Source organism: Ornithorhynchus anatinus, chromosome 1 (assembly GCF_004115215.2).
Source record: "Ornithorhynchus anatinus isolate Pmale09 chromosome 1, mOrnAna1.pri.v4, whole genome shotgun sequence".
NCBI lineage: Eukaryota > Metazoa > Chordata > Mammalia > Monotremata > Ornithorhynchidae > Ornithorhynchus > Ornithorhynchus anatinus.
In genome coordinates, this window is record NC_041728.1 from 59,762,729 (window position 1) to 59,788,185 (window position 25,457).

The window sequence follows — 25,457 nt, forward strand, 5'->3', positions numbered from 1 at the left end:
ATTATTATTATTAGGACTCAGGAGAGTTAATTCAAGTTGTTCATATAAGCATATTTAGGGTCAAGCAACTGCTATTTATTATTAACTATATCTAAAAACCTGGTTACAATATTCGTAGTGAATTTAAAGGGTTTGGAATTAGATTTTTTAAAAATTGTGATGTTATCTTTCTCTTATGACAATGAACATCTGAATTGGTTCAGCACTTTATCTTTGCAAACACTTTCCCACTGCTTATCTAATTTTGTCCTTCTGCCTGTTGTATCCTTCCGAAGGAGAGTGGGTCTGAGGCTTTAAAAAAGCTGAAGCAAAGATGTCCCCAGTTTAAGATCTAAATCCACCTTAATCTCCCAGCTTTACCTTACAAAGACACAAACGTCTGCCAATGGCACATATGCCGATGATCTCCTGTAAACTCAGGCGTCTTTGAAAATGAAACAAAAAGGAGACAGGAATGAGAGGCTGAGGCAGAGTATGTGCACTGCCTTTTAGCCTGCTGCCTGACTTCCAATCAGGTATTCTTAGCTTCTTCTAGGTCCAGTTTTTATTGTAATGTCTGCCTCCCAAGCCCAGCTAGTAATCCTGATGTAACAGAAAGGATTTAGGGGAAGAGTCAGACTATTTTTAAGGTTTTTCAGCCTCTTGTCTGGAAGTGATTCTTGAACTGAATGAGAACTACCTACATAACTGTTTGTATGGCGGCGAGGTGAAGGGAAGGATTTAGAGAAATGGTGTTTTCCAGGCTGGGATGGTGCTGGCAGGAAAGAGCCATGACCAGCAGCTGGCAATGTGGAGAATTCAATACCACATTGGCTCCCTCCCAGCTCCAACACCAGAGCTTAAAGTAGTGTGTAAATTGCTCTCGAGGATCTCCAGAAGTAGAGAAGCAGCGTGGCTCAGTGGAAAGAGCACGGGCTTTGGAGTCAGAGGTCATGGATTCGAATCCCTGCTCGGCCACATGTCAGCTGTGTGACTTTGGGCAAGTCACTTAACTTCTCGGTGCCTCAGTTACCTCATCTGTAAAATGGGGATTAAGACTGTGAGCCCCACGTGGGACAACCTGATTCCCCTTTGTCTACCCCAGCGCTTAGAACAGTGCTCGGCACATAGTAAGCGCTTAACAAATACCAACATTATTATTGACTCCCTCTTACCTATTCAGTCTATTCCCCTGCTACACCCCAGCTCATACTCTTCACTCCTCCCAAGATAACCTCGTGTTGTAGTGGAATACGCATGGGCCTGGGAGTTAGAAGGACCTGGGTTCTAATTCCGACTCTGCCACTTGCCTGCTGTGTGACCGTCACTTCTCTGGGCCTCAGTTACCACAGCTCTAAAATGGGAATTAAGTCTGTGAGCCCCATGAGAGACAGGGACTGTGTCCAACCTGATTAACTTGTATCTACCTCAGCACTTAGAACAGTGGTTGGTACATAGTAAGCACTTAACAAGTACCATTATTATTATTGTCATTAACCTGCTAATTGCACCTGGTTTGTGACTCTTCCAGCTCTAATCCATTGCTCATTCCTTTCCCCTTAAATTGCACAACTCCTTAATCCCTCAAGCCTGCCAAACCAAATCCTTCTCCAGCATCAAAGTCTTTCTAAAAACCCCCTCCACCAGGAGATATTCTCTGATTAAATCTCACCTTCCTGGCCTCTAGACTGTAAACTCTCTATTAATTCACTCACTCAGATGTATTTATTGAGCACTTACTGTGTGCAGAGCACTGTACTAAATGCTTGGGAAAATACAATACAACAGTAAACAGTGATTCCTTTCTGATCTCCCATCCTCCTGTCTCTCCGCACTTCAGTCTATACTTCACTCTGCTGCCCGGATTATCTTTCTACAGAAATGCTCTGGGCATGTCACGCCCTTCCTCAAAAATCTCCAATGGTTGCCTATCAACCTTCGCATGAAGCAAAAACTCCTCACTATTGGCTTCAAAGCTCTCCATCACCTAGCCCCCTCCTACCTCACCTCCCTTCTCTCCTTCAGCCCAGCCCGCATACTCCGCTCCTCTGCCTCTAACCTCCTCACTAGGCCTCGTTCTTGCCTGTCCCACTGCCAACTCCTGGCCCATGTCCTGACCTGGAATACCCTCCCTCCTCACATCCGCTAAACTAACTCTCTTCTCCCCTACAAAGCCCTACTGAGAGCTCACCTCCTCCAGGAGGCCTCCCCAGACTGAGCCCCCCTTTTCCTCTCCTCTTCCTCCCCTCCCCATTGCCCCTATTCTCTTCCTCTGCCCTATCCTTTTCCCCTTCCCACAGCACTTGTATATATTGTACATATTTGTTACTCTATTTTATTAATGATGTGTATATGTCTATAATTCTGTTTATCTATTTTGATGGTATTGATGCCTGTCTACTTGTTTGGTTTGGTTTTCTGTTTCCCCCTTCTAGACTGCGAGCCCATTGTTGGGTAGGGATTGTCTCTGTTGCTGAATTGTACTTTCCAAGTGCTTAGTACAGTGCTCTGAACACAGTAAGTGCTCAATAAATGTGATTGAATGAATGAATGAAATGACATTCCCTGTCCAAAATGAGCTTAAAGTCTAAAGTGGGGGAAACAGACATCAATACAAATAAATGAAATTACAGATATGTACATAAATGTGGTGGGGCTGCAAAGGGGGGAAGAACAAAGGAAGGAAGTCAGAGTGATGCAGAAGGGAGTGGGAGATAAGGAAAAGTGGGGCTTAGTCTGGGAAGGCCTCTTGGAGGAGATGTGCCTTCAATAAGGCTTTGAAGTGGGGGAGAGTAATTATCTGTCAAATATGAGGAGGGAGGGCATTCCAGGCCAGAGGCAGGACATGGAGCCAGAGTTTGGCGAAGAGACAGGTGAGATTGCAGCACAGTGAGAAGACTGTAAGGTTGTTGTGAGCAGAGAATGTGTCTACCAACTCTGTCATATTGTAGTTTTCCAAACACTTAATACGGTATTCTGCACCCAGTAAGTGCTTAGTGAATACGATTGATTAATTGGCCATGTTACTCCATCAGTCACATGACCACTCATGTTTATATCTTTTTATATATCATCATTTATGGATTGAATTACTTGGTTGTTTTTATCATTTATATCTATGCTCTTCCTTCTTAGCATACTGAATGTTTAGCATTTTCTGTCCGTTTTCCTCCCCGAGTAGATTGTAAGCTTCTCTAAGACAGGCACTGGGCTTTTTACTTCAATCAGTCAATCAATCAATGGTGTTTCTTGAGTGCTTACTGTGTACAGAGCACTGTACTAAAAGTTTAGGAGAATACAATGCATAGAATTGGTAGTCACGATCCCTTCCCACAAGGAACTTACAGACTAGAGGGAGAGACAGACATTAAAATAAATTACATTTAGGGGAAATGGGAGAGTATAGGGGTATGTCCCAGGAGGCCATCCCAGGCTGAGCCCCCCCTTTCCCTCTGCGCCTCCTCCCCTCCTTTTCCCCCCATCCCGCCCTCTGCTCTTCCCCCTTCCCCTCCCCTCAGCACTGTGTATATTTGTATATATTATTTATTACCCTATTTATTTTGCTAATGAGGTGTATATCTCCATGATTCTATTTATCTTGATGATGTTGTCTTGCTTTGTTTTGTTTTGTTCTGTTTTGCTTTGCTGTCTGGTCTCCCCCATTTAGACTGTGAGCCCATTATTGGGCAGGGATTGTCTCTATCTTAAAGAATTGTACATTCCAAGGGCTTAGTACAGTGCTGTGCACATAGTAAGTGCTCAATAATTACTATGAATGAATGAATGAATGAATGAATGAATGAATGAATGAAAGTGCTGTGGGGTTGAGTGCGGGATGAATAATTCTGCTGTCTGTTCCCCAAGTGCACAGTAGAGTGCTCTGTAAACGATGGATGCTTAGCACTGCCCACTTCTTCTCCTGCCCTCTCCTTCAACCTCCTGAATTATCATTACTGTATTTGTTAAGTGCTTACTATGTATCAAGCAGAGTTCTAAGCACTAGGGTAGACACAGTCCCTGACCTACTTGGGGCTCACAGTCTCCTTGTGGGAGACATTTCACACTGAGGTCTTCTTTCGGCTACCAAACCTCATTCTGGAGTCTTTTTGCTCTCTCTCCCCTGCCCCGTCTCTCTCTCAGCTTTCCGGCTTCCCTTCTCCCATTAGGAACCATTCACCATTCACCAGTCACATCTAGGGCATGCCCAAGTCCTCTGAGTTTTTCTTCCTCGTACGAGCTTTCCCAAGTGGCCAAGAGTTGCTAAAAGACTGGGGATGGCCAGTGAAGAGGATGGCATTGATGAACCAATCGATTGGCTTCAAAGGGATCGAAGCCAAGCACTCAGTTTTGTTTGCACCGATGGCACAAATGCTCTATTGGAAATCAACCAAAATTGGCAACGTTGTCAAGTCTTCTCTGAATCTCCAAGGGCATCAAATCATCTTACAGGTCCCGCCTCCAAGAAAAAATGTTGGTCGCAGACAGGTCATGTTCGGCTTTGGAGATAAATGTTCGCTACCGCGAGCTGCGTGCCAGTTGTGATGCTCTGACACTACCACATCCACCACCACCACCACTACTGCCACTATCATCAGCACTTCTTTGAAGGATTCATGAACATAACCCCCAAAATGGATAATAAATGGGAAATAACTGAATCTTAAGGGCATTTGTTGTAATGAACAATGACTTTTTCATTATCCTGGATATTTAAAACAGATTTTTTTCCTCTTCACTGTGGAAATTCCACCGAACATGTTAAATATACCCCAAAAATCAACATCAATAATTTATTTTCTTTGGCAAAGCAAAAATTCCTTTAAAGTTTAATGAAGTCAGCAGTTTTCCACAGTTCCAGGTTGCCGGGCAACAATAATGATAATGGATAGCCAATATTTTTAGATAAAAGGAAGGGAGTACTGACGATTGAATTAAGAGGCAGGTCTTTGTCTCTAATAGATTGACGCAGACCACTAAGTGCTTCCTAGGTTGCCTAATGTCATTCATCACTCAGGTATATTTTCTCTGAAAATCTAATGCATACCCACTGGGAGTTAAATTTTGAACATTCCTTTTTCTGGCCCTGCTGAATCATATTCCCACAATTCCTTCACCTCATAATATTTTCCCATTGCCATAGTGATAGCTTGAGAAGAAGGCCTAGCTAAGAAACTTCAGGTTTTTTTTTTTGTTTTTTGTTTTTTTTTTTTACTTAGCCCAGACTGGACCTCAGCTTACATTTCTACTCCTCTTTACATTTCCTTCATGCAACTGGTAGCCATCTTTTCTTTTAAAGAAAGCTTTGTAGCAAAAGCCCACCCTTGTCCCTAGTACAGGAAAAAACACAAATAGCCATATTTACTAGTTCAAAGACCATCTGTTTGCTGTATAATTTTCCCTTCCCTTCAACCTGGTCTATTTTTCCTCTCGAATTTCTCAGTCTCATGAACCTCTTCTGTTTAGCCTTCTGACTACAAGCTTGCTGTAGGCAGGGAGTATGTCTGTTATATTGTTATATTGTACTCTCCCAAGTGCTTAGTACAGTGCTCTGCACACAGTAGAGAAGCAGTGTGGGCCTGTGAGTCAGAAGAACCTGGGTTCTAATCCTGGCTCTGCCACTTGCCTGCTGCATGACCTTGGGCAAGTTACTTCACTTCTCCTCAGTTCCCTCATCTGGAAAATGGGGATTAAGACTGTGTGCCCATTGTGGGACAAAGACTGCATCCAACCTGATTTGCTTATATCTTACCTCAGCACTTAGTACAGTAACTGGCACATAGGAAGCACTTAACAAGTACCACATTATTATTCCCAAACTGAGCCCCTCCTTTCCCTCTGCTCCTCCTCTCCCCTCCCGCTCTTCCCCCATCCCCTCCCCTCGGCACTGTGCTCATTTGTATATATTATTTATTACCCTATTTATTTTGTTAATGAGATGTATATCTCCTTGATTCTATTTATCTTGATGATGTTGTCTTGTTTTGTTTTGTTCTGTTTTGCTTTGCTGTCTCCCCTGTTTAGACAGTGAGCCCGTCATTAGGCGGGGATTGTCTCTGTTGCCGAATTCTACATTCCAAGTGCTTAGTATAGTGCTCTGCACATAGTAAGCACTCAATAAATACTATTGAATGAATGAATTATTATTATCACAGTAAGTGCTCAGTGAATACGAATGACGTTTGATTGATTCTAACCCTCATTTCTCTCTAACCCTGGCAATTGGAGTCATAGTTGCCAACTGTTCATTTAGAGTGCAGAGACTCGGAAGGGGCAGGGAGAGGGGAACTGGGAAGAGATAGGCTTGAATGAAGTAACAAACAAGAAAAACCCTGTTCGGAGTCTTTTTTTCTCTGATTCAAAATTCTCTGGTCTTGTCAGAGAGCAATCAGTCAATCAATCATATTTATTAAGTGCTTACTGTGGGCAGAGCACTGCATTAAGCTTTTGGGGACAGTACAATATAACAGAGAAGGTAGAAACATTTCCTGCCCACAACGAGCTTACAGTTAATAATAATAATTAAATAAGTAAATAATTAATTAAGTAAATAATAATAATAATAATGATTATTACGGTATTTGTTAAGTACTTTCTATGTGCTGAGCACTGTTCTAAGCACTGGAGTAGTAAATCAGGTTGGACACAGTCTCTGTCCCACATGGGACTCACACTCAATCCCTGTTTTACAAATGAGGGAACTGAGGCACAGAGAAGTTAAGTGACTTGTCCAAGGTCACACAACAGACAAGTGGCGGGCCCAGGATCAGAACCCAGGTCCTTCTGACTCCCAGGCCTGGACTCTAGAGGGAGAGATGTGGAATGAGCAGGACTGGATGTCCAACCCAAAAAACTGTATGGACGATTGCCCATCACTGAGTTTCTATAAGCAAAAACTATAAAAACAATGACAATATATATTAAGTGCTTACTATGTATTAAGCATGGAGTTAGATATGGGCCCTATATGGGGCTCACAGTCTAGGTGGTAGGGAGAACAGGTATATTACTTTGATTTTATAGATGAGGAAATCAAGGCCCAGAGAGGTTAAGGGATTTACCAAGGTCACAGGGCAGACTGGTGGCAGAGCTGGGATTAGAAACTAAGTCTCCTCACTCCTCTTCTGGTGGTCTTTTCCCTAGGCCACGTTAAGTTTCCAAGCCAGTATAGTGTGCATGAGGTGGATCAGTTCAGATGAGGTTAAGACATATCCTTGTCTTGGGACAGGGATGCTAGGGTTCGTCTACGCTCCCGGAAAGAAAAAGTAGCTCTCAAATTCTCTCCCTTGGTGTAAATATGGAACAGTCTATTGTTAGTCTTTGGGAATGCTAATATTTTTTATTGAGTGAAAATAAATCTGGGCAATTTTCAGTAATCATTTGTAGAGCAGTTGAATTTTTTTGAAAGCACTTGCATTCCTGCTCTCTTGTTTTGTCCTTACAGAATCCTTGTGAGGTGAGAAGAGGCCGATATAATCATCCCTAGTTCATGAGGAAACTGAGGAAACTGAGGTCCAGGGGCACCCAGTCAGTCAATGGGCAAAGCAAGACTAAAATTCAGGTCTTCTGACTTTCAGACTTCCACAAGCCTGTGCCATCTCCTATCTTAAGTGCTTTGTTCCATTCACACCATTTTTTTACATTTAAAGGGCCTTTCACATATAAATGAAACGACTTCTTGAAGGGAAAAATGAGAGCAAAAAGTAAAGACAGTAGAAGAACCATATTTTTCAACACATACCAATTCTTTTTCATAACCAATACAAACAATTATTGAACGGCAATATTTAATCTTTTTCTGATCTAGTAGTTCCCCAAAAGACATGATTTCTTATTTGTGTTTGGCTTTTATTGCATAAAGAATTATGATTTTCTACTACTAGGTTTTAAAGTGGCACTTAAAATTGGGCTGTGAGAGACTAGCATTGGATACGATCCCATACTGCATGATCTGCAGAATATCTTAGGAGCATTAGGAGAGAAAGCCACATCCGTCAGGATATTGTTTTTCATGTAGCTCATAAAAGCGGCTTATATTTCCATTAGGAACTTGTTTTTTTTTCCAGAAAACTTGAGTAAAGTAAGACAGAATACTTTCGCGTCTCATATTTTGTGCAGTAACTCCCCTAGTGTAGGGTGGCTTATTAGAAAGAGCATTTGTGTGTAGGAGCCAGGAGATCCAGATATGAAGTCCCAGCTCTGCCACCATCCTGCTGTATGATCTTGGTCAAGTCACTAAACTGAAAGGTGCCTTAGACTCCTCATTATTACAGGGATCTTATGAAGATAAAATAACGTAATCGATATGAAAGGGCTCTGGAAAGATAAAAATTATCCATGAATTCAATATGATTATTTTAGAGCAGCAGGACTAGCTCCTGGGAAATATCCTGCTAATGTGGAAAATTGGGTCTTACTAGTTCCCTATTCTGAGGCCCCCACACCTCTGAAAACCTTCCTTTATCTTTGAGTCAATCTTCTCACCTTGCAAAGTCACCCTGAACTGGACCTCCTTAGTCCTACACTCAACACTTGTCTTCCAGGTTCAAAGGAATGTTTCCTCCTCCTCTCCTCATCTCTGCAGGCTGAGGTTCAATTAATCAATCAATCAATGGTATTTAGTGAGTGCTTACTTTGTGCAGAGCACTGTACTAAATGTTTGGGAGAGTACACTACAGCAGAATTGGCAGATATGTACCTCACCCACAATGACCTTACAGTCTAGAGGGGGAGACAGACATTCCAATAAATAACTAAATTACAGATATGCACATAAGTGCTGTGGGGTGAAGGGCGGTGAATACCAGAAGTGTTTAAAGTGTTCATATCCAAATGCACAGATGAAGCAAAAGGGAAAAGGAGTTGGATAAAAAAGGGCTTAATCCGGGAAGGCCTCAGTTTCCTGCCTCTTATTATAGGCATTCTCTTCTTCCCTGAGACACTCACCCCTGCAGTGACCAATTATTTCCCTCATCTTGAGCTTGTCCCTTCCCTGGATACCACTTCCCTGACTCCCTCTTAGATTCACTCCTCTCCCATCCTTGTCATCCACCGAATTTCACCAAGTATCATTTGCTTAATCGATCGATCACTCAATCGTATTTATTGAGCACTTACTGTGTGCAGGACACTATACTAACAGCTTGGGAAAATACAATATAACAGATGTGGTAGTTGTAGACGTGCTCCCAGCCCACAGTGAGCTTAATGCTGATATATCCACCACCTCAGCATTCTGTTTATTTATTCACTTTGGTCTCTCACTTTAATTAGTAAGAGTAACAAAAGTAGTAGTAGAATTAGTAGTAAGCACTTAACAAATGCCACCATTAATTAATTAGTAGTAATCGCAGTAGGAGTAGCAGCATTTACTGAATGCCCTTTTGATGCAGGTGCTTGGGAACTACTGAAGGAGATTATCAATCAATCAATCAATCAGTAGTATTTATTGAGCACCTACTGTGTGCAGAGCACTGTATTAAGCTTTCAGGAGAATTCAACAGAGATGAAAGACACAACCCCTACCCTCAAGGAGCTTTACGATCTAATGGACACCACCCAGTCCAGGCACCCGATAAATGTACTAATTAGTATCTTGCTTTTAAAACTGACAATTATTCTCCCTCACCTCAAAGCCCTATTGAAGGTAAATCTTCACCAAGAGGTCTTCTCTGCCTAAGCCCTATTTTCATTTTCTTCAGTTCCCTTCTGCATTGCCCTGACTTGCTCCCTTTATTCATCCCCCCTTCCCAGCCCCACAGCACTTATGTACAAATCTGTAATTGATTTATTTTTATTAATGTCTGTCTCCCTTTTTGTAAGCTTGTTCTGGAAAGGGAATGTGTCTGTTATACTGTTATAGTGTACACTCTCAAGCGCTTAGTACAGTGCTCTGCACAGTGCTCAACAAATACAACTGACTGACTAAAACCAATTTGACTAAATCAACCTTTAAGAAATTTCCTAAACAAGTTCTAAAACAATAAATATGATTATTCTGCTGAGTTGCTTAGCTGTGACAGTGGAGGGACCTGAAAGTTTCTTCCTGTTTGCATCCATGAGATGGCTGACTTGGAGTTTTTCCCAAATTGAAATGCTTGGCTCCTGATCATCATGGCAAAATTTCCACTGAACACGATGAATCCATTGAATGGTAAAGACTGCTGACTAAATCAATGAATTCATCTTATTAAGTGCCACGTGACAGGGGAGAAATCTGAGAGAATGGGCTAAGTGGGAATGCTGGGAAGGCTGGAGTTCCATAAAGGAAGATCTTAAATCAGAAGGCAGTTTGGGCAGTGACCCAGAGTAACCTTTTGCCCTCCTTGAGCCCAAGTTGAGGGATTATGTTCCCATCTCTTTTGGTCCCTGCCTGCATCTGCTTGTTGAGTTCATGGCTCACATTCCACCATATCTTCTTTATGTGACCAAATTACTTTGCTATTTTTTTCTTTTTTTTAAGTATTCATAAATCAGTGAGTAGGTTGAATTTTGTTCCTTTTTTCCACTGAAACTAGCCCAGTACAAATGATGAGACACTAAGTTGAATATCCTGGATGCACACACGTTCCTAAATTATGCATGGACTCGGGCATATTGTTTTTCCCTATTTTTGAAGAACGTGGATTGAAATTTAAGAAAAGATGTGTTGATAACGACTTTTTCCCCTTGAATGAAGCACACCAGGGAGGAGCTGGCTGGCTGACTGGTGAGAGGAAAATGAGTTCCCTTGGCTGGTTCCTCCCAAGCATTCTCTGAGCCTCCTTGCTGACCTCCCCCAGCCTTCTGTCTCTCCCCATTCCAGTACACATTTCACTCTGCTGCCTGGTTCATTTTTCTAACAAAATGTTCAGAATATGTCGTCCCCTTCTCAAAAAACTCCAGTGGTTGCCCATCCACCTCTGCATCAACAAAAACTCCTCACCACCGGCCTTAAAGCACTTCACCCACTTACCCCCTCCTACCTCACCTTGCTACTCTCCTTCTACAACCCAGCCCACACACTTCATTCCTCTAATGCCAACCTTCTCGCTGTTCCTCGATCTCACCTATCTGGCTGCTGAACCCTAGCCCACATACTGCCTCTGGCATGGAATGCTCCCCTCCTCAAATCCAACAGAAAATTACTCTCCCCCCCCTTTAAAACCTTATTGAAGGCACTTCTCCTCCAGCAGGCCTTCCCTAACTAAGCCCCACTTTTCCTCTTCTCCCACTCCTATCTTCATCACCCTGACTTGCTCTTTGTTCTTCCCTCCTCCCAGCCCCACAGCACTTATGTATATATCTGTATTTGGATTTGTACAATTTATTTTTGTTTTCTTCAGTTTATTTTTATTGATGTCTCTTCTCAACTGTATTGTAAGCCCATTGTGAACAGGGAATGTGTCTTTCTTTTGTTGTATTTTACACTCCCAAGTGCTTAGTACAGTGCTTTGCACACAGTAAGCACTCAATAAATACAATTAAATGAATGAATAAATGAGCCCTGGCCCTGTAGGGACTGCCTGCCACAGACCAGCTTCTCCTTGTCCTCCTCCCTTCTCTGCCACAAATCAGAGCATGTAAGGGATATGGATTATCCACGAATGTTTTCATAATAACTTGCTCCCCATGCTACTGTAGGAGCTAAAGGGAGATAATAATGATTTAAAAATTTGAATAATCTCATATCATAGATAAATTCAGGGTCTTCAATCAAGCCTAATATTACAGACCTGATCCTGCTAATCATTACAATATTTATCTACCACTTACTCTGTGCCAACCACTGTTCCAAGTGCCGGAATAGACTCAGGATAATCATATTGGACGCAGTCCCTGTCCTGCATGGCTTGTGAGCCCCTTGAGGGACAGGATCCATGTCTATTTCCCACCTGTGCACCCTTTCCCAGCACTTAGTACAGTGCTATGCAGACAGTAAACACTTAATAAACACTATTACTACTTCATGGGGCTTACAATTTGGAGAAAGGAGCATAAACTGTATTTTTGGAGCTTCACCAACTCCCTTTGACCCTAGAGGTATCAGATGGGATGACAGGTGATTTCCTAAAGGAGCCCTTAGGGCCCAGATCAGTCAATCACTGGTATTTATTGAACACTTACTATGTGCAGAGCACTGTACTAAGAGCATGGGAGAGTACAATACTACAGAATAAGCAGCTATGTTCCCTTACCATAACAAGTTTACACTGAATCTTTCCAGAAAGTGAGCAATTTCCTTGCTGGAAACTGATTCTTTGTGTTGCATTATTTATGAGGAGCTGGCTAATTTAACTAAATGTTCAGTGGTTCCCTTGAGATAGTACTATTTACCTTAATTACGTTATCTCTTGATAAGAAAAGAATGGTGTGAGGGAGGTGGGGAAAGAAAGATAGAAGACTGTGGATCTCAACTGCTATAGCAATAAAATATCTGCTTAAAGTTTGTCAGATGGAATAACCAAGAAAACAGTTTTCTTCACCTGTTCATGCCACAGATGTCAGAACAGACCATGTGTATGTAGAGTCTATAAGTTCCTTGTGGGCAGAAATCGTGTCTTCCTATTGTGGTACATTGAATTCATTCATTCATTCAATCATATTTATTGAGCGCTTACTGTGTGTAGAGCACTGTACTAAGCGCTTGAAAAGTACAATCCAGCAATAAAGAGAGACAATCCCTGCCACCACTGGGCTTACAGTCTAGAAGGGGGGAGACAGACATCAAAACAAGTAAACAGGCATCAATATAAATAGATTTATACATATTGACAAGTGAACAGGCATCAGTGTATAATACATAGAATTATAGATATGAGCACATATACACAAGTGCTGTGGAGCGGGGAGAGGGGAGTAGAGCAAAAGGAGCAAATCAAAGTGTACTCTCCCAGGTGCTTAGTACAGAGAAGCAGTATGGTGTAGTGGATAGAGCACGGGCCTGGGAGTCAGAAGGCCCTGGGTTCTAATCCCCGCTCCACCACTTGTCTGTTGTGTGGCCTTGGGCAAGTCACTTCACTTCTCTATGCCTCAGTTACCTCATCTGTAAAATGGGGATTAAGACTGGGAGCCCCATAAGGGAGAGGGACTATGTCCAACCCAATTTGGTTGTACCCACCCCAGTGCTTAGTACGGTGCTGGGCACTTAGTATGTGCTTAACAAATACCATAATTATTATTATTATTACAATGCTCTAAGTACAGTAAGCCCTCAATAAATTCATTCAATTGTATTTATTGAGCACTTAGTGTGTGCAAAGCACTGTACTAAGTTCTTTTAAATACCATATATATGCATATATGCATGTTATCTTAGTAGATAGAGCTTACTGTTTCTAGTAGTTTATCATCTGTTACTTAGTGGCAAAGAGAAAAATATCCAACACAAATGCTCAATTTGTCAAGATAGTATTTTTTATTGAAAGCTGTTTTTAACCACTTCGGCTTATGGGGGAAATGAATATGCCTTTTTAATGATCTTGCCAGAGAGTCAAGCATCTTATAATTGAGCACATTATCCCTGTTGCCAGTCCAGAGGAAGGTATGCAATATCGAGAATCAGAAGACTTGGGTTTTAGTTTTGGTTATGCAAGGAATGCCTGCTGGAGATGTGCTATCAGTAATGAAAAGTTTGGACCCAAAACTAGCCAAGATATTCCTTGAGGTGGCTAGACCCAGAAGGAATCAGGAGAAGTAACTGGCTAATGAGGGTGGCAAAAATCGTAGGTGTTGCCAAGATTGCAGTGGCCAAGTTATAGCACTATAACACAGCATTGGCACCATTCTGTGGTCACTTATGGGACCAGCATTTAGAAATCCTTTGAATTGCCTTCACACTGTGTTATAATCCTGCCCATCGAGTTGTTGCATTGTGCCCTGGCAGGAACACAACTGGCAGGGGGCTGAGAGGACGTGAGTGTCGCTGCCCGATTCAATAGCATCATAATCAGTTGAGTAGGTCCTTGGTTCTGAATTTACAGGATTGAGGCTCATCCGTCTTGGGGAACCCCATCAACACTGCTTGGACACATTCATTACGCTGTGAAACAAAAACAGACCGAAGATCATAGACTGAGTATATTTTCAGTTCTGAGGAACCCACCATACTTGAATTCAGCTTTGTTCCCTGACCCTTGGGCAGGAGAATTAAGTTCAATACATTGAGATTTGAATAATGTTATTGACATCCAGTGCTTGCAGTCACAGCACAGTAAGCACTCAATGAATACCACTGATTGGATGAGAAGCAACCTGGCATAGTGGATAGAGCGTGGGCCTGGGAGTCAGAAGGTTGTGGGCTCCAGTCCGGGTTCTGCCACTTGTCGGCTGTGTGACCGTGGGGAAGTCATTTCTCTTTCTCTGTGCCTCAGTTACCTCATCTGTAAACTGGGGATTGAGACTCTGACCGACTAGGGACAAGGACTTTGGCCAACTCGATTTGCTTGTATCCACCACAGCACTTGGTACAGTGCCAGGTACATAGTAAGCATATAACAAATACCATGATTATTATTATTTTTGATTTGAGATAGCAGAGGAGTAGCGTAGCCTAGAGGAAAGAGCACAGGCCTGGGAGGACCTGGGTTTTAATTCTGACTCTACCAGCTGCCTGCCGTATGAGTTGGGCAAGTCACTTAACCTCTCTGTGCCTCAGTTACCTCACCTGAAAAATGGGGATTCAATGCCTTGTCTCCCTCCTATTTAGACTGTGAGACCATGTGGGACAGGGACTGTGCCCGACGAGATTAACTTTTATCTAACCCAATGCTTAGAATACTGCTTGGCACATAGCAAGAACTTAACAAATAAAACAATAATAATGATGATGATGATGATAAAAAGGTTTATTTTTATTACTGAAATACATATATGCATTTACCTTTTCAGTTTGAAAGATGGTAAAAATAAATGAACCGGGAACTGAAGGTCTTTCTTTACAGGGTGATAAAATACTTTTAGGAGTAAAAGGGCTCCAAATAAAATATGCTTGAGGGGTTTCTTGATTATTATAAGACCACTTAACAGTCATGACATAAAAAGTAAAGTTGGAGCTAAAATGAATTTTCATAGCAGACCTCAGTGATACAGTTATGTTAATTCAAGCCTTAAATGCCACTCCTCTGAAAACAGATGGATGACAAAAATAATTCTCTTTGAAGAACATTCTCTGTTTACTACTAATTCTATGCAAAATTCTGGAAACCAAAGTGTCATGCTTCCACATGCCTTTTTTCTTGTAAAAGAATCCAAATTTGCTTATAAGTGTTTCTTGTGGTTTTTAATGTAGAAAGACATTGTTTTAGAAATGGAATAGGAAAGACCATTTTTAAGATCAACTGATGGAAGTAAACTGGCAATACTTGGGTACTGGTCTCAGATGACACCAATGGCACAAATATCCAGAAACACTGTTCTTATCTGCACATTACAATCCTTGATAAAATTCAATGTTCTTAGTGTCTAGAGGCCAGAAACGACTTTCCGGATTCAGGGTCTTCAAAGCGTATCGTGTGTTTGGGGCTTGTAACCAGCCTCAAGGGGCAGTTTGACTGATTGTCCAACAAATCAGTCAGTCAGTCAACCGCATTTGATTGAGTGGTTACTGTGTGGAAAGCAATGGACTAAGCACTTGTGATAGTACAATATAACAGACACATTCCCTGCCCCAAACAAACTTAGTCTAGAGAGGAAGATGGACATTAATATAAATCTAGAATCAGTAGAGACTTTGAAGTTTAGACTATAATCTCCTTGAAGGCTAGGAACCCATATTTTGCAATAATAATAGTAACATTTGTTAAAAAGCATTTACTATGTACCAAGACTGTGCTAAGTGCTAGGTTAGATACAGGATCATTACATCAGACATGGTCTCTCTCCCACAGGGTTGTCACTGTCAAAGGAGGAGAGAGAGACAGCTATTCAATCTCCATTTTACAAATGAGAAAATGGAGGCAAAAGAACTTAAGTGATTTGCCCAGGATTACCCAGCAGGTAAGTAACAGAGCCAGGATTGTACCATCCCAAGTGCTTAGTACAGGGCTTTGCAGTCAGTGAGCACTTCACAGTTGATTGGAGGAACTCTCCTTTGAATCCCAGCTTTGGAAATTGTAATTTTGAAGGAGTGGATGGAGCTTAGTGTTGGTTGATGGACCTTCCTGTCTTTTCTCTTCCCTTGTCAATGACTCTTCCCTGAACCTTATACCCCCTCTAGCCCTGACACTTTTCTGCTAGCATTATCCCCACATAAAGATGACAGGAGACTTCAGGGCCTGAAATCACTATCACTATATAAGAAAAGGTCCTACATTTAGAAGGTTTTCTTTTAACCAATCTGATACCTTATTTAAAAGAACCTCAAAAACTGATATACTAGGCAATTTTCATAAGTCCAGAAAACCTATATACTTTTAAAGCTTGTAATATATACTGGATAACTGCAATTTTTGTTCAGAGAGATAGAATTTCCAGAATTCCTCAAATCCTGAGCGCCACAGCCCCTGACCTGCTGTGTGACCTTGTATATTTATCACTTAACCTCGTGTCTCGTTTCCTCATGTATAAAGTGGGGATGACACCTTCCCCTCCTCCCTCTTAATGAACTCACCGAGGAACAGAAAAGACTGTCTCATCTGATTATTTTGTACCTGTCCCAGCACTTAGCACACAGTAAGCACTTACCAAATGTTATTGTTTTATTATTTTTCCAGGATGAACAGTATATCCTCTAGACTGTAAGGTTGTTATGGGCAGGAAATGGGTCTGCTAAACTTGTCGTACTGTCTCAGTCGCTTAGCACATAGTAAGTGCTCAATAAATACCATTGATTGATTGATTGTAGTGAACTCTGTTGCCACAAACTTGAAGTACCAAAACTTTAGAAGTTTGTGATAGTTCTACTAATAAAGTTATTTTTATAGTTTATTCAGTACACACTATACTATCAACTATCAACTATCAATGATAAAGCAGAACATGCTATACTGTAGCTCCTTACTATTTGGGCATTTTCAAAGTCACACCCCTTCCCTTCCCCTTCCTCCCACACCAGTAAGTGGCTCTGAGAAGCAGCGTGGCCTAGTGGATCAAGCATGGGCCTGAGAGTCAAAAGGACCTTAGTTCTAATCCCAGCTCTGCCATTAGTCTGCTGTGTGACCTTGAGCAAATCACTTAACTTTTCTGGGCCTCAGTAGCCACATCTGTAAAATGGGGATAAGACTGTGATCCCCATTTGGGACATGGACTGTGTCCAACCTGTTTAGCTTGTATCTACCCCAGCACTTAATACATAGTAAGTGCTTAGCAAATACCACAAAAAAAATCACTGACCTTCAAGTTATTCTAGAATTATGGTTATTCTTTGTAATTGTTTAAATTTTATTAATGATATCTTCGAGTGATGTATACTGGAAAAAAATACCCTCATTGATTCATCGAAGTTTTTATATGCACTGCCCCATTGTACAAAATGACACTAGATCTTTTTTCATTTCTGAGTATAATTTTAAAATGAAATTTTAACCATTCTAGAAATTCTTGAAAAGAGTATTTAGTTATACAGCATGACCTATAGCTCGATATAACATGCTACCATGATAGATTGGTGAATGAGAATCATTTTCTGCTATACTTTAGCAATGAAATGCTATACTGAAGTCAATAGTATGACAACTTGTTGATAAGTTTGATTCAGATTGCTTGGATGGGATTTTTTTTAAGGCCATCACTAATTCAAAGCATTAAGAATACATGATTCTAGAAGAGGGAGAGGGAACAATATTTCCCAAGTTAGTAACCTGCGATCTTTGTGATTTTGTGGTTATGGTTGTGATTGTTTTAATTGGGTGGTATTGAAAACAATTGATCGATCAGTCAATAGAAATGAGAACCAACTGTATCTAGAGCATCTCCAATTAGGACAAGTGGTCGTATTTTTTGTTATGGTATTTATTAAGCATTCACTATGGGCCAGGCACTGTTTTATGCACTAGGGTAGACACAAACTTATCAGGTTGGACACAGTTGATGTCTCACATGAGGCTCACAGTCATAATCACCATTTTACAGACGAGCTGACTGAGCCACAGTGAAGTGACTTGCCCAAGGTCACCCAGAAGAAAAATGGCAGAACTGGGTTTAGAACCCAGGTCCTCTGACTCCTAGGCCTGTGCTCTATCCACTAGGTCACACAGCTTCTTCTCCCCTACACAGCTTGTTGTACGCTTTAGAATTCCCATTGATTCTGCCTGACCTGAAGAGTTTTTCTGGGTGTGCCCTAGCCTTCCCATAGGCCCCAGAGCCATTGGTTCCCCTCCCAGGTGTCTGTGAACATGGCTGTGGCTTCCGAGCTGTGGCAGAAGGCAGGGCGGAAGGATGCTGGGTGATGAAGCTTACCAGATTTAGGGGCATGTGACTCTGTGTCCAAATGGGGGATGGACCTGCTGAAGGGCAGACTGTCTGGCAGGCAACTGGACAACTGACCATCCTGTTGTCCATGGAGCAGGCAGGAAGAACTAAAGATAATTGTCCAGGTTGGGTCAGGACTTTCTTCTCTTCTGATTACTGCTTGTCTCCTCACCCTCCGCCCCATGGATTTTAGGGGAAAGAACGTTGCTTGGGGAACTTGGAATTCCTGGGACCTTAGCCATGCCGAAAAACAGCAAAAGCTGAAAACTCGAAAGCATCCAGCTCCTCTTGGCCCGAGTCAGAAGTGGTGCCTGTGCTAACAGGGACCTGCGGAGGGGAACACACTAGCTCTGGAACAAGGTAGTGGGGGAGAAATCAGGGCCCCCCGGGAGAAAAGCTTTAGTTGCAGAGCTGCACAAAATTTAGAGTGTTGGTTAGGTTGAGGCTGCTGCTGGAGCCATGGCTGCAGCTAAGACTGTTGAGCTCTGAGCCACTGAGAACCTGAACCTCTGCTGCAGGAGTCTCACAGTACCCTATTGCTTTTGTTCTGGTCCAGTTGTTTTCACTTTGGATGTGTTTGTCCTCATCTTACCTCGTTGGAGTGTTTTTATTGTTTCCTCTCTCCTCATAAGTCTGTCGACAGTCCCCTCTACCCCCTTATATACTTAGCTTGTGAGCCCCTTGAGGACTACGGAAAGTATCTAATTCCTATCCGTGTAGTCTTTCCCACCAGTTAAAGTGATTTATCCACTGTAAGCCCTTAATAAATACTATGACAACAACAAATACTCCTACTTCTACTATTACAACTACTCTTTCTCCTGATTAATTTTTCTTCTTTCAAAGTCTAGCCACCAAACTACCACTTTAGCACCAACTCCCCAATTTTGCAGTCAGACCCCCTTCTAGCACTCCTCTACCCGTCAATTTACATATCCCATTATTTGCACTTATATTAATCACTCACATGTCCCTTTTTCCTTTCTCATCTATCAGTCAATTATTTTGGGTCTCTCTCCCCTGCTAGACTTTAAAGTCCTTAAGGTCACTGTGGACGCTAAGACCATCCTTCCCATCTCAAAAACCCACAATCTTGGTGTTATCCTTGACTCCGCTCTCTCATTCACCCCACACATCCTATCTGTCACCAAAACCTGCCGGTCTCACCTTCACAACATCGCCAAGATCCAACCTTTCCTCTCCATCCAAACTGCTACCTTGTTAGTACCCGACTGGATTACTGCACCAGCATCCTTTCTGATCTCTCAACCTCCTGTCTCTCCCTACTTCAATCTATACTTCACTCTGCAGCCCGGATTATCTTTACAGAAATGCTCTGGCATGTCACCCACCCCTCAAAAATCTCCAGTGGTTGCCTATCCACCTTCATATAGAGCAAAAATTCCTCACTATTGGCTTCAAAGCTCTCCATCACCTTGTCACCTCTTTCCTCACCTCCCTTCTCTCCTACAGCCCAGCCCGCACACTCTGCTCCTCTGCTGCTCACCTCCTCACTGTGCCTCTTTCTCGCCTGTCCTGCCGTCCACCCCTGGCCCAAGTCCTACTTCCTCACATCTGCCAAAATAACTTCCCCCCTTCAAAGCCCTACTGAAAGCTCACCTCCTCCAGGAGGTCTTCCCAGACTGGGTCCTCCTTTTTCTCTGCTTCTCCTCCCCTCCCCATTGTCCCTACTCCCTCCCTCTGATCTACCCCCCCTCCCTGCCCCACAGCACTTGTGTAAATATGTACATATTTATTATTTTATTTATTTTATTAATGCTGTGTATATATCTATAATTCTACTTACTTATATTGATGCTATTGATGGCTGTCTACTTGTTTTGTTTTGTTTGGTTGCCTATCTACCCCCTTCTAGACTGTGAGCTGTGTTGAGCAGGGATTGTCTCCATGTGTTGCCAAATTGTACTTTCCAAGCATTTAGTGCAATGCTGTGAACACAGTAAGCACTCAATAAATACGATTGAATGAATGAAAGGGCAGGAATCATGTCTTCTAACCTTCTATATTCCCGCAAGTGCTTACTACAGTACTCTGCACAGAGTAGGTGCTCAATAGCATCCTCTCCCAAGTACTTAGCAGAGCACTGTAGACTGTAAGCTTATTGTGGGCAGGGAATGTGTCTACCAACTCTGTTATATTGTACTCTCCCAAGTGCTTAATAGAGTGCTCCGCATGCAGTAAGTGCTCAGTAAATACAATTGATTGCTCCGCATACAGTTGTAATGCACACTAGATACAATCATAATAATGATGGCATTCACTTACTATGAGTCATGTATTATGCTAAAAGTTGGGGTAGTTTTAAGGTTATGAGATCAGCCCCAGTCCCTGTCCCATGGGGGGAATCACAGTCTAAAGCTCATCCCCATTTTAAAATGAGGAAACTGAGGTCCAAAGGGGATGGATGACTTGCCCAAAGTCCCACAGAAGGCAATCGGCACATCATCGAACCAGGTCTCCTGACTCCCAGTTGCACCCTCTTTCCATTAGGCCACTAGCATTACCAGGAGTAGAAACCAAAGGCAGGTGGTTGACCAGGGCTTGTGAGAGTTGGGTCACCGAAACCCTTATGGTTTGCTCTCATCTGGGTCAATCTATCTGCCCCAACAGGGTGGAGTTACCAGTGCTAACTAGGTCTTTGGAAAGAGATTGTTTAGATCCCAGCTCCACTGCTTGTCAGCTGTGTGACTTTGGGCAAATCACTTAACTTCTCTGTGCCTCAGTTACCTCATCTGTAAAATGGGGATTAAGACTGTGAGCCCCACGTGGGACAACCTGATAACCTTGTATCTACCCCAGCACTTAGAACAGTGCTTGGCACATTATATGCACTTAGCATTAGCTGCACTTAACATATGCAGCTAAGGCTACTGGTTGCAGAAATCATCACTCTTTGAGGCTCTGTCTGAGCTTCACAAGCCACCTGTCCTCAAAAAGAGTCATCTTACAATTCTACAGTTACACAAATCATCAGCTCTCAATCAAGGACTATTCCTAGTGTAATGGAGGGACCAGTTCTTCTGATGTCACTTCACTTTTCTGTGCCTCAGTTACTTCATCTGTAAAATGGGGATTAACACTGTGAACCCCATTTGGGGCAGGGGCAGTGTCCAAACCGATTAGCTGTATCCTTCCCAGCGCTTAGAACAGTGCTTTACTTATAGTAAGTGCTTAACCTATGCCATCACTATTGTTATTGGTGATGATAAAGGAGTTTATTGGAGGGTGAGGGAAAGCAGGTGTGAGGCTGAGGAGGACAGATTGTTGGTCTTCCTTCCTTCCATCTCCTTCCTCCCACCCTGCCCACCTGGAGTTCCCACCTGGCCCTGCCTCTGCGTTTAGGAGGGAAGTGGAACGAGGCACACGTGCTTTCCCCCAGGACTGAGTTTTTCCTCCTCATGTCTCCTCACTTTGTGACGATCGATCAGTCAATCAGTCGATTGTATTTATTCAGCGGGTGCGGAGGGCTTTTGGGGCACGTCCAGAGCCGACCCCTGAGAAGTCGGTGGTAGTGGGGGAGATGGGTCGGTGTGGGGCCTGGCACCAGGCCACTTGATGGGGAGCGAAGGAGGGACAAGGGAGAAACAGCATGGCTCAGTGGAAAGAGCACGGGCTGGGGAGTCAGAGGTCATGGGTTCAAATCCTGGCTCTGCTGCTTGTCAGCTGTGTGACTTTGGGCAAGACACTTCACTTCTCTGGGCCTCAGTTCCCTCAACTGTAAAATGGGGATGAAGACTGTGAGCCCCACGTGGGACAACCTGATCACCTTGTATCCTCTCCAGCGCTTAGAACAGTGCTTTGCGCATAGTAAACCCTTAACAAATGTCATCATCATCATCATCAAGGGAGACGGCAGGGTGAGGGGCCCCATGGGACCTTCTTCGTGAACCTTTTGTCCGTCCCCTGCCCGCAGCCTCTTTCACGCCCCGATTCCTCACTGCCCCATTGCTGCTGCTCCTCATTACCCCCACTCTCTTCCTCTGCTCCATTCCCTTCCCCGCCCCACAGCACTTGTGTGTATTTGTGTACATATCTATAATTCTATTTATTTTATTCATGATTTGTGTAGATCTCTAATTCTACTTATCCATATCGATGCTATTGATGCCTGTTGACTTGTTTTGCTATCTGTCTCCCCCCTTCTAGACTATGAGCCCGTTGTAGGCAGGGAATGTCTCCCTTTGGTGCTGCACTATACTTTCCAAGTACTTAGTGCAGGGCTCTGCACACAGTAAGCGCTCAATAAATACAGCTGAATGAATAATAATAATGATGGTATTTGTTAAGCGCTTACTATGTGCTGATCACTGTTCTAAACACTGTGGTAGATATAGGGTAATCAGATTGTCCCACGTGTGTCTCACATTTTTTTAATCCCCGTTTTTAAAGATGAGGTCACTGAGGCATAGTATTTGTTAAGCGCTTACTATGTGCTGAGCACCATTCTCAGCAATGGGGTGAGAAGCATCATGGCTCAGTGGAAAGAGCACGGGCTTGGGAGTCAGAGGTCATGGGTTCTAATCCCGCACCCACCGCTTGGCAAGTGTGTAACTTTGGGCAAGTCACTTAATGTCTTTGTGCCTCAGTTACCCCATCTGTAAAATGGAGATTAAGACTGTGAGCCCCACGTAGGACAACCTGATTACCTTGTATCCCCCCAGCGCTTAGAACAGTGCGTTGCACATAGTAAGCGCTTAACAAACACCATTAGTATTATACAGGATAATCAGATTGTCCCATGTGGGGCTCCCATTTGTTAATCCCCGCTTTTACGGATGAGGTCACTGAGGCCCAGAGCAGTGACTTGCCCAAGGTCACACAGCAGACAAGGGGGAGGCGGGATGCGAATCCCGGCTCAGCCACTTGTCAGCTGTGTGACTGTGGGCAAGTCACTTAACTTCTCTGTGCCTCAGTTACCTCATCTGTAAAATGGGGATTAACTGTGAGTCTCACGTGGGACCACCTGGTGACCCTGTTTCTCCCCCAGCGCTTAGAACAGTGCTCTGCACCTAGTAAGCGCTTAACAAATACCAACATTATTAAGTCACTTCACTTCTCGGTGCCACAGTGACCTCATCTGTAAAATGGGGATTAAAAAACGGTGAGCCTCTCGTGGGACCACCTGATGACCCTGTATCTCCCCCAGCGTTTACAACAGTGCTCCGCACCTAGTGAGCGCTTAACAAATACCAACATTATTATTATTATTAAGTCACTTCACTTCTCGGTGCCCGGCTCAGTGGAAAGAGCCTGGGCTTGGGAGTCAGAGGTCATGGTTTCGACTCCCGGATCTGCCACTTGTCAGCAGTGTGAATGTGGGCAAGTCACTCAACTTCTCTGTGCCTCAGTTCCCTCATCTGTAAAACGGGGATTTACTGTGAGCCTCCCGTGGGACAACCTGATGACCCTGTATCTCCCCCAGCGCTTAGAACAGTGCTCCGCACATAGTAAGTGCTTAACAAATACCAACATTATTATTATTATTATCTGTAAAATGGGGATTAAAAAACTGGGAGCCTCACGTGGGACCACCTGATGACCCTGTATCTCCCCCAGCGCTTAGAACAGTGCTCTGACATAGTAAGCGGTGACTGTGGGCAAGTCACTTAACTTCTCTGTGCCTCAGTTACCTCATCTGTAAAATGAGGATTAAGACTGGGAGCCCCACGTGGGACAACCTGATTCCCCTCTGTCTACCCCAGCGCTTAGAACAGTGCTCTGCACATAGTAAGCGCTTAACAAATACCAACATCATTAACAAATGCCAACATTATTATTATTAAGTCACTTCACTTCTCCCTGCCTCAGTGACCTCATCTGGAAAATGGGGAGTCACCGTGAGCCTCCCGTGGGACCACTTGATGACCCTGGATCTCCCCCAGCGCTTAGAACAGGGCTCTGCACCTAGTGAGCGCTTATCACATATTCATTCATTCCTTCAATAGTATTTTCATTCAATAGTATTTATTGAGCGCTTACTAGGTGCAGAGCACTGTACTAAGCGCTTGGAATGAACAAGTCGGCAACAGATAGAGACAATCCCTGCCCATTGACAGGCTTACAGTCTAATCAGGGGAGACGGACAGACAAGAACAATGGCAATAGTATTTCTTGAGCGCTTACTAGGTGCAGAGCACTGCCCTAAGCGCTTGGAACGGACAATGCGGCAACAGATTATGATTATTATTCTTAGGAGAACCCGCGACCGCTGACTCCCCAGCCCGGGCTCTTGCCACGAAGTCCCGAAGCAGCTGCTCTTGAATGAATGAAGAACGAAAGAACGAAAGAACGAAAGAGAGAGAGAAAGAGAAAGAGAAAGAGAGAGAGAGAGAGAGAGAGGGAGAGAGGGAGAGAGGGAGAGAGGGAGAGAGGGAGGGAGGGAGGGAGGGAGGGAGGGAGGAAGGAAGGAAGGAAGGAAGGAAGGAAGGAAGGGAGGGAGGGAGGGAGGAAGGAAGGAAGGAAGGAAGGAAGGAAGGAAGGAAGGAAGGAAGGAAGGAAAGAAGGATGAAGGAAGAATGAATGAATGAAGAATGAATGATTGAATGAATGAATGAATGAATGAATGAATGAGGAGGGGGAGCCCCCCCGAGGGGCGGGGCCGGAGAAAGGGGCTGCCCCCGCTCGCGCGCTCCCGCTCTTTCTCGCGCGCTCCCGCCGGGGCAGAGCGGCGGCGGAGGAAGGGGTTGCCATGGTAACCGGCAGCGGCAGCGGCAGCGGCAGCAGCAGCAGCAGCAGCAACAGCAGGACCGGCCCCAGCCCCAGCCCTGTGCGGGGGTGAGCGAGGAGCCTCCGCCCCGGCTGCAGCCCCAGCAGCGGCCTCGACCTCCCCCCCGCCCCGTCCTCCCGCACGATGGAGGACGGATTTTCCAGCTACGGCAGCCTCTATGACACCTCCTCGCTGCTCCAGTTCTGCAACGGTGAGCCCAGCGGGAAGGGCCGGGGGGGACCGGCTCCTCCCTGCGCCCCCGCTCCCTCCTCCTCCCCAACCCTGCCCGCAACGCTCCGCACCCCTGGAGGCCGCTTTCCCGCCCGCAGCATCCCCCACCGCACTCCCTCCCCGGCCTGGGGGGCTG

At 43.9% G+C, this 25,457-nt stretch overlaps 1 protein-coding gene across 3 annotated transcripts in view; it reads left to right on the forward strand.

Annotated features, from left to right (window-relative positions):
• The window catches only part of EML1 (EMAP like 1), a 204,870-nt gene that overhangs the window by 48,451 nt on the left and 130,962 nt on the right, over positions 1-25,457 (forward strand). The window contains exon 1 of one of the 3 annotated variants that reach the window (XM_029067993.2): positions 25,100-25,301. The exons of 1 other annotated variant lie outside the window; for it this stretch is intronic. In XM_029067993.2, the coding sequence (XP_028923826.1) occupies positions 25,235-25,301 (67 nt within the window). In that variant the 5' untranslated portion in view covers positions 25,100-25,234. Of the gene's footprint in view, positions 1-25,099; positions 25,302-25,457 lie in introns of those variants that run through there. One more of the 3 variants, XM_029067999.2, reaches the window with a different exon arrangement.